This window comes from Dromiciops gliroides, chromosome 1 (assembly GCF_019393635.1).
Source record: "Dromiciops gliroides isolate mDroGli1 chromosome 1, mDroGli1.pri, whole genome shotgun sequence".
Lineage (NCBI taxonomy): Eukaryota > Metazoa > Chordata > Mammalia > Microbiotheria > Microbiotheriidae > Dromiciops > Dromiciops gliroides.
In genome coordinates this window covers 456,437,406-456,450,691 of record NC_057861.1, presented here as the reverse complement: position 1 = coordinate 456,450,691, position 13,286 = coordinate 456,437,406, and the positions used below count along the sequence as shown (strand labels likewise).

The 13,286-nt window shown below is 43.5% G+C and overlaps 1 protein-coding gene across 1 annotated transcript; it reads right to left on the bottom strand.

Annotated features, from left to right (window-relative positions):
• Positions 1-3,393: 3,393 nt before the first annotated feature.
• On the bottom strand, positions 3,394-13,286 carry NR2F1 (nuclear receptor subfamily 2 group F member 1). The gene is given in 12 exon segments (XM_043970307.1): positions 3,394-3,895; positions 9,088-9,115; positions 9,117-9,172; positions 9,175-9,223; positions 9,225-9,445; positions 9,448-9,516; positions 9,519-9,606; positions 10,235-10,239; positions 12,120-12,150; positions 12,152-12,275; positions 12,277-12,512; positions 12,514-13,286. Coding segments are annotated over 12 exon segments (1,236 nt in total). The 5' UTR covers positions 12,562-13,286; the 3' UTR covers positions 3,394-3,614.

Sequence of the window (13,286 nt, the reverse complement as noted above, 5' to 3'; positions counted from 1 at the left end):
CCATCTTGTCCCTCACTTCATCCCCACCTTTCTAACACCAACTGCCAGTGCACTCCCTTCTCTCTCTCCCTATTGCCAGTCTGAAAAGACAAGAACTAGGAACTGAGGATGAAGACCTTTTATTGGGCAGCTCCTCTCAGTATGTATTTAGATCGACTAGGTCAGATTTAATTGGAATAGGAGGGAAGAAGATCAAGCAGTTTATAGGAAGTCAAAAGGCATAACCCCTCTATTTAATGGACTTTTCCTCCTATTTAGATCATCATTTTCTCAGATCTTAAAGTAGTACAAGGGGGTTCTATGTTCTCAATTACTTGATGGTTGAAAAACTTTCAAAACAAAGCTTGATAAATATAAATATCACACACACACACACACAAAGGATCTATCTCCTCTCTTTCCTCTTCCCTGGAAAGAGGAGTTTTTGCAAGAGGCTTTGAACAGATTTAACCATTATAAATAATTTCTGGACTTTTGTTCTAGCATAAAGTTTAAACCATTCATTTCCATGGTGGAAAGGGGAGAGGATAGTGAGAAGCATCTCACATGAGAAAGAGAGGGCCTGACCAAGATTTCCCTGCCCAGCAATGGAGACAAATCGATAGTCCCATGCCCTATGGCTCTCCCACTTTATTCTCCATTTTCCAATGGCCCTATGCCAGACTGTGTATGACTAAGGAGATGCTCACAAGCTTCTGAAGGCCCATGACTCTCTTTCCATCTAGGAAACTCATCATTTAAGGGATAAATGGTCTCAAAGGAAAACTTTCTTTCCATAGGTAAATAGCATGTGTGTCTATGTATACACAAAGTAGAGTTTAGAAAGTGTTGAGGGTACAATATATATTGATCTCCAATACTTTGGAACTTAACCCTTATAGAAGAGCCAATTTCCAGCACTGTCAGGGTGTCTTCTTCACCCTCCCTAAGAGAAGGTGAAGGCCACTGCTGTCCATATCACAACTCAGAAACCTCCCTCCTGCTTTACCTCATAATGGGTACATAGTTGTTAAACCTCCATATTTAAATTAATGGAAAAATACATTTTGAACTACAAAAATGTTTATCTGTTTTCACCAGAGGGATCACATTGTAATGAATATATTTACATCTCATTTTTAAAAGGAAGAGATATAGGTGTATGTGCTTACAGTCAGACCAATTCCCTAATATCCACCCCCACCCCTTCTCCATTTCTTCTTTACCCTTAAACACATGCCTAGGACCATTTCTTAAAAATTTCTTAAAAATCTCTTGGAGCAGAATTTATGAATTAAATCTCTCCTCTTCCCTCTGCCCAATTCTTCCATTTCTCCTCATTCTTCCTTGATAGTCAATTCAAGGACAAAGCTACTGTCCTTGTATCTGAGCTGAAGACTAAGGCCTAGGGTGGGAGTAGAGTGGGAGGGGGAGGCAGTTGTGCTTAATTTCCATTGGGTTGGTTCTGGTTTATAATCACAAACCTACATATACCCACAACTGCTCCTGAGTTGATACTCTGATTCTCTACACTGAATACAGGCCTAAAGAACATTTACCCCCAGATGTTGATCTGTGGCATTCTGGCAGCTGGTTACTGTATAGAGCTGCACTTGCCCAGCCTTTACTGCACCTAGAATATTAAACACCCCAAGTGGGTTGAAGTGTGTGAAGGATCTCGTTAATGCATAAAAAAAGAAAAAGAAAAAGAAATCTGGAGACTATAGACAGTAAATTGAAAGCAAAACACTGCTACTGGCTCCTGAAATGAAAGCTCTTGCCTCATCGGGGTATGTTTGGGAATGGGTATGGGGGTGGGGGAGGGGTGTTATTTTTAAAGATCTGGCTTTATTAATACGTTAAGCAAGAGCTCCCTTGGCAGTATGTGTTCTTACAGCTCTGTCTCAGATCCTATAAAACATTCATGCTCTGAAAGCTGTTACAGAGATCTGCACCACCAGCAAGCAGCATTGTGAAGCCTTTACCTTCAAAGGGGCACCATGATGGAAATGGTTTTTAAATTAAAAACGGGGCTTTGGCACACCTCTCCAATTCTCATTTCATAGAGCGGCCATGAGAGAAAGCCAGGAAGGGTCCTCCTATGCCACCCAAAGAGAAATCCTCCAGTTAGATTTTCCTAGGAACAGACTGGGAATAATTTTATGACAATACTCGTGACTATATAGGAAAACAAATACTGCCTATCTTTTGAGCAGAAAAGTAGCAGAAACGGAGCACACAGCATTGAGTCCCCTAACTCTTCTGAAGCTCTTCGAGGTTCTCTTTCTCAAAGGCACTAGGACCACCATCTGTCTTGCTGAGAAACCATCCTTCCCAGAAATCAATACACAACCTCTTACGACCCCCCCAGAATAACCATGAATTCCACCACCAATAGTAGTAGAACTACCAATAGTTTGCCACCAAGCCAAAGGACAATAAACGAAGATCAATTTCAAGGCACCCTGTATGGAAATATGCTGTGAACAGGGCGATCTCTGCTTCCCTGAGCCTACAAACCTCCAGGCACCAACATAAGCTAATCATGAAGAGAATAAATCCATCTCACTACAGTGAAAAAAGCTTACACCAGCCTTGAAGTCACTTGTCGAACCTTGGTGCATACTTCCTAGAATCTACACAACCGAGGGGATTTTATTTCAGTTGTATAGTCTCCATTTAACTTCGCTGGGGTCTTTAAGAAAGTCCACCCCCTCCACCCCACCCCCTTTTCTATTCTAATGACATTAGATTCGAAAGTAATTTTGAGTTTGTCTCTATCTTTTGAAATGTGTCAAGCAACAAGACACGTGTTTTTGCTAAATCTTTTATTTTTGTTTAAATTCTCACTTCAATTTTAATTCTTGAAGAACAGCTTCGACAACATATATCGCACTCATTATAAGAAGCAAAGGGTTATATCAAAAATTATTAGTATAGAATCACAGGAAACCTGGTTTGGAACCAGAAAAAAATACAAAACAGATATAGATACATAGACACAGGACAATTTTTTATAATTATTTGGAAAATGTTATTTTCCCCTAATTCTTGTTTTTCTTTATGCGCATACGATGTTTTAAATTTTTACAAAAATGAAAATAAAGACTAATATTTTACAAAATGAATAACAATGTTCGTGGTAAGTGTTTTTGTGTATTTCTACATAGGCTTCAGTTCTCTTCGATGTTTGTTTTGTTTTTCTGTACAGAATATATCCACACATCAGTCCACAATAAATCCTGGAAGGTCCATTATTCGCCTTCTGTTTTATTAAAATCCCCACGGTCCTTTCTTCATTTTCCCCCCATAGACACAAGGTCCTTTTCATTTCCTTTTCAATGTGTTCACAGATCTGATCCTAAATGAGTCTTTTTCCTTTTCTTTTCTTTCCTTCTTTCTTTTTTAATATATATATATATATACATATATATATATATATATATATTTCTGCTGGGTTGGTTTTGCTCCGATCCCTCACCTCTCTCCCCTCCCTCGCTCCCGACCTTCCACCATTTGCACCCCGGCGTTAACAAATTCGACCGTTTCTGTCTGTGTTTGGTGTCCTTGGCCAAAGCCTCGTCCTCTGTGTCTCTACTGGGGGCTCAGGGACCAGGGGCGGTGTTGTCTCGGGTCTAGGAACACTGGATGGACATGTAAGGCCAGTTGAAGCTGCTCCCAGACAGTAACATATCTCTGATGAGAGTTTCAATGGGGGTTTTACCTACCAAGCGAACGAAGAAGAGCTGTTCAATGACTGAGGATGAGACAGTGCGCAGAGATGGCAGCCGCAGCAGCAGTTTGCCGAAGCGGCTTGGTTGGTTGGGGTATTGGCTTCTCACGTACTCCTCCAGGGCGCATTGAGACTTCTCCTGCAGGCTCTCGATATGGGCGGCATCTGACAGGCCACAGGCGTCTGCCCGAGCAGCCACACACAGGGAGGAGACAAGTGGGGGGGGGAGGGGGGGTGCAAACAGTTAGGACAGTGAGCAGCAGAGTCACAAACAGAAGCAAAAAAAAAAAATCCTTCCCCCTTATTCCTTCTCCAACTCCCTTATTCCCTTTTTTCACCTCCAACAAAATGAAAATAAATCAAACCCCCACCAAGCCTAGAGAATCTAGATAGCTACACACACACACACACACACACACACACACACACACGCATCAACCTCTCCCTCTCTTTGTTTTTCCTCCTTCACCTTTGGATTAAATAATGTAAGACTCCGAAGCCATGTTTTCTACGCACAACAACCTGTCCTCAGCCTGAAGGGCAGGATCTTTCAGGGTATTCAGTTCATTAAAATAATTGCTTTAGCCGTTGATTTCGCTGGGTTTAAAGGACCCTGGCGAAATATTCAGTCAGAAAAAGAACTAAGTGGATCTTGGAGCCAATAGAAGCCAAAACAACAGCCGCCAAGATCCTAGACCCAAACCTAGACTGAGTAACAAATAAACACGTAGAGGGCTAGAGGTTGGGGGGTGGGGAGGGAAGGCAGTCGTTTGTTGATATGCTGGGAATTAGATCAAGTCCAATGCTTTAGCAATATAGGGTTTAAGGTTCCTATGTAAGGAATTCGCAGTGCAATTCCTAGGCAAAAGCTCACACTTCTATCTGTATCTTCAATCAAGTAATTGAAAATTGGTCACATCTTTGTAAACTGTATAATAATCTAGAGGAATATGGCTCAGTTACTCCAGGCTGTGCGCTAAGGAGACATCTGCAGCTATCAGACACAAAGCTAGGAACGCTGCGGTGCCTAAACACCAGCTAAATGTGGCCAGACATAGAGAAGCTTCTTATTGAAGAAGAGAAGAAGGGAGGAAAATACTCTGCAGAATGATATGATCTCAAACACTACTTATCTCACAACAACTAGAGTCCTTATTTCAATAATAAAATTGCAAAACAGCATGTTCTGCATGTCGACTGGTTAGTAGAGAAAAGTGGGTTCAAGGAAAGTCACAATCACTCCTATAGTTCAAATATCCACACTGTTTCTTATTGTAATAATAAATATTTTAAAAGCACAAGAATCATAGAAGAACCATTGCTAAGTGGGGAGATTTAATAGAGATCAAAGCTAGACTTTGCTAATACTCTATCTATATAGATCTATGTGTATCTTAATGCATGGTAATGGCCCCAAAAGGACATTGGGAAATTGTGACTGGAGAAGAATGACCCTGAAAAGGCACAATAAATGATTCAAATCAGAATGGGGGTGGGGTGAGGTGGGGTGTGACTGTATTTTTGTAGTTTTTGTCTTTATATTTCAAGAACTGGAAACAAAGATTTTTGAGCACCTTCATCTACAAGACTATGGCTTCGAGCAAAAAATACAAATAAAACAAGCTGTAATTCAAGAACTTCTGAGAAAGGAATCCTCTGACCTGAGATCCAGACTAGGTTGCTCTCAGATATATAATTACCCAAGCCAGACTGCTTTGCTAATCCATACTACATTGTTAATACAATGATATTCTTTAACTGCAAAATCCAGGGTAGAGTTGATTTACTGAAAGCAAGCAAACAAACAAAAAACCCCACACATGCACCCTGTTTAGCTAAAGAATGCATAGGTCTGTTCTTGGCCTTGAATCTAACGGGTACAGGGATGGCCACCATGCAGGCTCATATTTACATATATCTTGCAATACATGTATTATCTCCCTATTATGCCCCAGGACCCTATTCAAGTCCAGACAATACGATATAAAAAGGTTCCCCCTAACACCGTAGCAGATTTTTTTAAAGACCCATATGTCATCCCCTTAAGGTCTGTAAAATATTTATCAGATATTTACGATAAGTGCCCGAGAAAGTGCAGGGTCACTGGACGCTAACCTACATCTATTACCCTTGACTGAAGGGAGTGGAAAGTCTGGGCATTGAACCCTGCATCCTCCCCTCAACCAGGTTTCGATTTTGCTTTCTTTTCTTTGAAGGCTGGGGTTGCCATTTAGATATCCACTCCTATTCCTCCAGAAAAACGGATTTGGCTTGATCAGGGCTTGGGCTAGGACTCTGGAAGTTAATTTCCCTTTTCTCACTGGAAAGAGGGTTTCACCAATGGTGAACAGGCAGGAATGGGCTTTTAGATCGATTAGGTTATTGCATCTACAGCTCTTGGATAGCTGGGGCAAGTGTAATGCAATACATATTTACACTACATGAATTATATCTCAGATAAGAAAAGGAGGCATAATGTGCAAAATCCGTGTCTCTCTTTTTATATGGCAGTGTCAATATGGGGACGCTCAATATTTCTTCTACACTGTATGGAAAAGAAATTATGTAAATAAATAACCATTACTGTTCAGGGCTCTACAGCCTTAGCCTTTGTCGTGTAGAGAATGTATTTCATGTGGTGCATTCAGGAGAGTTTAGTGTTTAGAAAATATAGATGTTATCAGCTGCCATAACTAGAAATCAAAGTTATTATTGTGCTGAAATGGATTTATTGTATTTATGTTAACTAGACGACAGCTTTCAGAGAAGCTCCCATTTATCTGGAGAAATATTTAGGTGTGTGAATTAATAGACTTTTAAAAAGTAAGTTCAGGTCATGACCCAGTCCTTGGATGATGTCCAGAATATTAAGGATTAAACAAACCATCCAGGGCCCAAATGTAAAAACCACAACAGGGGACCCCCCCCCAACCATCGTTAAGTACTTAGCCTTAGCAAATTTCTTTGGACAATATGTCTAAAAATGTTTTTTTCCATCATTCAAAGTTTGCTTAAAAGTTGGATGACTTTGAGAAAGGTTTCCCATGAATTCCCTTCTGGCTAGCAATCAAAACAAGTTTAGTCAAAAGTGGAAATGTGTGTATGGGGGTGGGGATGAATTGCTCCTGACAGCTTTATTTCCATTTTCAGATATTCTGCTTTCATTTTCTTAACAAAATAATGTTATTGTTAACTTACTAGACACCCTTTGTGTCTTTAAGTGATCTTCCAAAAAAGCTCTTTGGGAAACTTTTGTTTTGTTTTGTTTTGCAAAAAAGGACTTTAACACTGCTGTTTAGGAATATAAAATTTAAAAAAGAGTTAAAAATTACGGGAACTGCATTGTAGACCCTATGGTTCTCTAGACTACATGGAGAAGGGGCATGTGAACAGAAATTTCAAGGGAGCTGGAAAGTGGGTAGAACCAACACCTTTGGGGTAGAAGGGAGGGGAGAGCTCTCTTGAGTAGACCATTCTACACTACAGTGTCACATTTCTATTTCCTAGGACCTCACTAGATAGGGTTAAAAAAATCAACTTCACTGTGATTGGCCTATTTATTGATGGAACCTCCACAGTGAATGAGTGTAAAAAGTAGGTAAGTCTACAGGCATGCTCCACAGTTAAATCAGCCTGATCTATGCTTTCAAGCCTCTTTGTCACTTTTGAAAAACATGTTTCCATCAAGAAGACTTATTAAGATAAAATGCATTCAAACCATTGAGGTGGCTATTCAATAAATCTTCCATTTGTTTTAAGGTCTGCACTTTCTCCTCCTGCAAAGAATAACTCCTCTCCCACTAGCAGACCTGCATTTGCACTGAAAGTAAAAGGGGGCAGTCAAAGTACACGGCTCTGGCCACCCTGCATACAAATTAGGTGCTCCTGTCTAAATAAATTATCTGTTGTTCAAATCGATATTAATACTACATTTGCTACATTACAATATTGTGCAAATTTAAGAGTCATTTTAATACAATGTAAATACTATTTTTCACGCATGAAAGGCAACAAATATTGATAGATTATAAATTGCTCCCTGTTCAACAAGGCCTTAGGAGGGGTTTTGCCATCTTTGCTACAGAATGGTTTTCATTTAGCCCCTTCTGACTCTAGGGTAGGTTTATTAGGACTCTATTTTTCTCTATATGGAAGAATTAAACACTAACACGAATAATAGTGATACTACTTCTACCAGATACATAAGTGGAAAAAGAGTGCATCAGCTCTATACAGCCCTGCATGCACTTATGTGACTTCTTTTCTGGCTTTGTTTACATTTTCCCCTATTACCTGCTGTCTCAGATGTATATAATAATCAGAGATGTATAGAATTCGCATAGGCTAAAGTGAGAACACTTCAAAGCCATATTAATGCACTTTCTTACAAGTTAATTTGAACCATCTATCATAAGAGGAATTGTTAACATTCAAGTAACCACCGCCTACACTTAATTTGATATTTTCCCCCAGCAATCTGTTAAATTTACAATATTGTTGGGGTTTGCATAGTAAAAAGATTCATCTTTGGGCCCGACGCTTACTTTCCTTGAGAGTTCTACAAGTATTGCTTTGATTTTTTATTTTTAAAATAATTTTTCTTGTTTAGATCGAATTCTTTCTTTCTTAATTTCTTTCTTTTTTTAATGATCTCTATAACAGCCGCAACTGTAAATATCGGAATGATTTCCGATCAGGGGAAATCTGACAGCAACAAAGCGATGCTGTTTATGATTCATTTGGATTGTTTACCTTCTTTCTAGCTTCTTATTTTTAATTTTAATTCGTGTGTGTGTGTGTGTGTGTGTGTGCGAGCGAGCGAGCGAAACAATCTCAGTCGAAAAATTCTTCCACTGAAAGTACAATACAAGAGAAAGCAACGTTCTCAAGTCCTCTTCCTTTCTTCTCCTCCCTCAGATCCCTGAGCTCACCCAGACACAGACAGAGCAGAGGTAGAGAGAGTCAGCCTGGTTTGTTTCACCCCCTAACCAGGCCACCACATCCTCTGTTCCATCCCAGATCCGGCTGGTTAGGACTAAGCTGCGGCAGAACTGAGGAAAGCAGCAGCAGCAGCAGCAGTAGCAGCAGCAGAGGCCCACCCACCCTAAATCTACTCCAAACCTGGCAGCAGCGACACCCCCTCCCCACTCCCCCCCCCAACAATCTGGTTGTCGGACCGGAGGTGAGGAGTGAGGAGGTTGGGAGGAAGAGGAGGTGACAGGGGAGGGGGGGCATCAGGCTGGTTCTAGCTCTTACCAAGCACTTGCGCTCCCTTCTCCCCATTGCAGCTCCCCCGCCTCTCCAACCCTCCCTCTGTGCATCTCCCCTCCACCCCTTCCTCCTCTCCCTCCTCCCCTCGCTCTTCCACCCCTCACCTGATGTGAAGAGGACGATGGCTTTGAGGCCAGCTGTACTCCGCGGAGTCCGACGTGCAGGCCTTGAGCTTCTCCACCTGCTCCTGAAGATACGGATGTGATCCATGAAGGCCACGACCCGGTCGGCGGACATGGGGCGAGGCGTGCAGGCCCGCTGCGGCCAGCAGCGGGGCCACGTGGAGGGGCATGGAGCACTGCGCAGCGTTGAGGACAAACAGCTCGCTCCACGTGAGCCGCAGTAGGGCCACCTGGTCTGTGATCTGCAGGTCCGGGAAGAAGGGAATGTTGCGGGCCCACTCGACGGCGCTGAAGAGTAGGCGGGCGGCCAGCTCGCAGATGTTCTCTATGCCCATGATTTGTTGGGCTGCATACACTGGCTGCCGTAGCGGGAGGTAGGGTAGGGCTCGGCCCGCAGCAGCAGTGAGATTATCCAGACAGATAGCAGTGACCGTTCAAGGGATCCCCATTGGTGAGGGCATACTGGCCCTGGGTTGGGTTGGGTTGGAGCATTCTTCCTCGCTGACCGCTGACAAAAGAGAGAGAAAAGAAGAGGAAATGTGCATCCAAGGGGCTTGCAAACATCTTCTCAACGCGGTGCTGCGGGTCCCGAGACAATGCAAGTGCCTCTCCCCGCAGACACACACACGCCCAGGCGCACACTTACACACACACACACACACACACACACACACCACATACACATGTACTCTCAGACTCACACACAAACACGCAGTTCCACACAGGGGTCTATAGATCCAAATAGGTATCAATCCATTCCAGCTGCAGAATCTTGATGAGTGCGGCAATCGTTCTGCTCTCTTCTCTCTGCAGGCTCAGTTCAGACCCTCCCGAAGAAGAGCCTCAGAGAAGAGCCATCGTCCTGCCCCACACCTCAACCACCACTTGTCTAAACCCCAGAAAAGATAACCAAGAAATATGCATAGAAAAGAAAACCCCACTCACCCCTTGACTTCAACAAACCAGGGTTTAAAAACAGGCGAAATGCTTTGTGGTCTAAGGCACGCGCCGTGAGTACACTGATTTACCAAACTATCAGTGTTTTGCTCATAAGTGTTTCCACAGCATCCTCAAAATAATACAAAATTGTCTTTAAAATAGATACATGTTATATACCCTTACTAAACACTTCAACTTTAAGCAGTCTCTATACCACTCTGTCGCCCTCTTCCCCCACCAACTGCACACAAAGTTCTTACTGTTAAAAACAAAAAGACTGAATATTTTCAATGAAAATAATAATGTTCGAACTTACAGTAGCCAAACATTATTGAAAAAGGGGAAATATAAGTAATATCTGTCCTGTGCGCTCCCACTGCAAAAACCCTGCAGACAGCTTTTGCCCAGTGAATGCACTAGCGTGCAACTGCAAAAACCCTGGATTCATTAACCATCTGAATGCAAAACGTAAGCATGCTTTGAGTTCCTAAAGCTGACCAAAGGTTTTTTTTTTTAAAGTATGTGTATGTTTGACTTCGACAGCCTCAGCGTTTGAGAATTTTCAAGTAAACAAAGGCAACTTAGTAAAGTTGAGGCTTTTGCCCCCCCTCTTCACATTCATTTTGATATGCTCTTGTGTAATATTTATATATACTTAGTTTATAATTTATTTTCCCATTTAACAATTCATATTTTCTTAATTTTGACTTTTATCCCAATTTTAATGCAAGTAATAAATGCAATATGAGCCCTTAAAATCTAATGGGACAAGAAGTAGTTCCCCACTCCAGTATAGTTTTGAACTTGGCAGTTTATTTTCAATTAAATGAGAGCACAATTCAAAGTTTTTTTCCCCTCTTCTTTAAATGCCTACAAAAAGCTCCCTGGAGCTACAAAATGAAGTCGTCATATTTGCCAGCTCTTCCAGATCTGAGGGAATTCAATTTCTTTTCTTGTGGCATATAAAATATAATTTTAAAACCAATTTAAAAGAGTAATTTTCACCTCTGCAAAATTGGACTGGTTATCTATTTTGACTATAAGACATCTTTAACGATAGTAAGAAGATAAACTTTTAACTGTAAACTGCTAAATCTCTTATAAAAGGAGTGCAGCATATCTTTCCATATGAAATTGAGGCATATCCAACATCCAAACTTGTGCTGACAAAACCAGGCTTTAAATGGTGTTGAAGCTTATGCCAGCTGCAGACTAGGCATTATGGTGAAATAAGAAGGAACGGTAAATATGCTGTAAATTGTCATTTGTATGAGTATTTAAGCAGAGGGTGGAGTTTGGTGAAGAAATAAAATAAGTAACATGCTTTTAAAAATGACACAACTATAAAATCAGGGATCAGTTACAAACTTTCCTTTCAAAGTAGAAGGAATGAAACAAGGCCACAGATCTGAAGAGAAGCACACTGCAGCACACTGAATAGGAGAGGGAACCATTAAATACGAGCAGATTTCCTTCCCCCCCCTCCCCCCCCATTAGACCTACAAGTGCAATAAATCTCGATCCTCTTTTTCCAAGCCAGGCTTCAGAAAAGATGATGACAGCAATGAATCTACTGTAAAGTGTCTCCCTTCCACCTTTCTATCCTCCCCTATGTAATAAAGGGGTTAAAGGGGGGGAATGGAGAAAACTTAGCTTTGCAAAAAAAAAAATCACTCCCCCCCCAAACATCATGCCAACAGATACTAGAAGCAGGCCACACACACGCATGGGGGGAGAGACACATCGCAGAGCTTAAGAGATGAGGTGAGGGTTTTTTTTTTTTCCTTCCAATCCTCATCATAAAAAAAACAAATCCTCATCAGAATAAGTAGGAAGGAGGGGTGTACAGGAAGAGGATTGCGAGGCGGGGGGTGGTGGAGAAGGGGGTCGTTAGAGAAAGGGGGTGTCAGCAGAAGTCAAAGCCTGGGTTGCAAAGCTGGGGGAGATGGTGAGGGAAAGGGGGGGAGTGTTAGAATGGAGAATAGAGTGATACTTTCGAATGAAGGAGAGGTAAAAACAAGAGAAAGCAAAAGAAAAACACAGCAAAGCTAAAAGTAAAAAGAAGAAATATTCACCTTCCGCCCTCATGCCCACTTTGAGACACTTTCTTGAGGCGGCAATAGTGGCACTGATTGCGGTGATGCTGGTCTATGGGACAGTTCCTGTTGGCACGGCATGTGTAGTTAAGGTTCCTGCGGACGCTTCTCTTGAAGAAACTTTGCAGCCCTCGCAGTGAATTGGCCGTAGTGTTTCCCCGCTCGATTTGTCCCGCACACCACACACTCAATGTGTTGCTGGCTTTGGCCCGAGCCGGGCTGGCCTTGCCCCTTGTCCCCCGCCGTGCCTGGGGTGGACGGAGGTCCCGGCTGGCTCGGGGTCTGGGGGGTGTGCGGGGCCGCCGAACCCGCCTGCTGCTGCTGTTCCCGGGCGGGCTGGGCTGCGGGGTTGGGGCCGCCTGGGTTCCCCCCCGGCCACGTCTTCCTGCGGATCTCGCCAGCTGCTAACTACCATTGCCATATCTCAGGGCCCAGAAAGTGCTGGGGGAGCGGAGCTTCTCGCAGAGGGCTGCCGGGGAGAGAGAGGAGGGAGGGGAAGGGGAGGGGGGAGGGGGAAGGGGGAAGGGGAGGGGGAGGTGGGTAGCTCGGGTTTGGGGGAGGAGGGAGCCGGAGCGAGGGACCTGGGCGATGCTGCTGCTGCTGCCTCGGCGGCTCCGGGTGCCGCTGCCGCTGCTGCCCTGGTGCGGTTTGTTGTTCCTGCCGTTTTCTTTCTTTCTTTCTCTCTCTCTCTTTGCAGCCCCCCCTCCCCCGTCTTTCCCCTCCTCTCTCTCCCCTTCCCCCCCCCTCCGTTCTCGTTTTGGGGGTTGATTCTCCTTCCCCCCTCCCCCACCCCCCCTTGGCTTTTTTTTCTTCTTCAAGTTGAAATTCAGAAACGGCAAATAAGGCTATGGGGAGAGGCATTCAGAGCTACACCGGGGGGAAGACGAACATCGGACACAACACACACACGCACACACATACACACTCTCCCTCTCTTTCTCACACACAGACACACAGAGACACACACACACACACACACCCCACCGGCCGAGTGCTAGGAGTGCAAAGGATGTGCAGACATAGAGGAAGCAGGGGAAGGAGGAGGTGGAGGAGGAGGTGGTGGTGGAGGAGGAGGAGGAGGTCGGGGCTGCCGCCGCCGCCGCCGCCGCCGCCGCTGTTGCTGCTGCCGCCGCCGCTGCCGCCGCC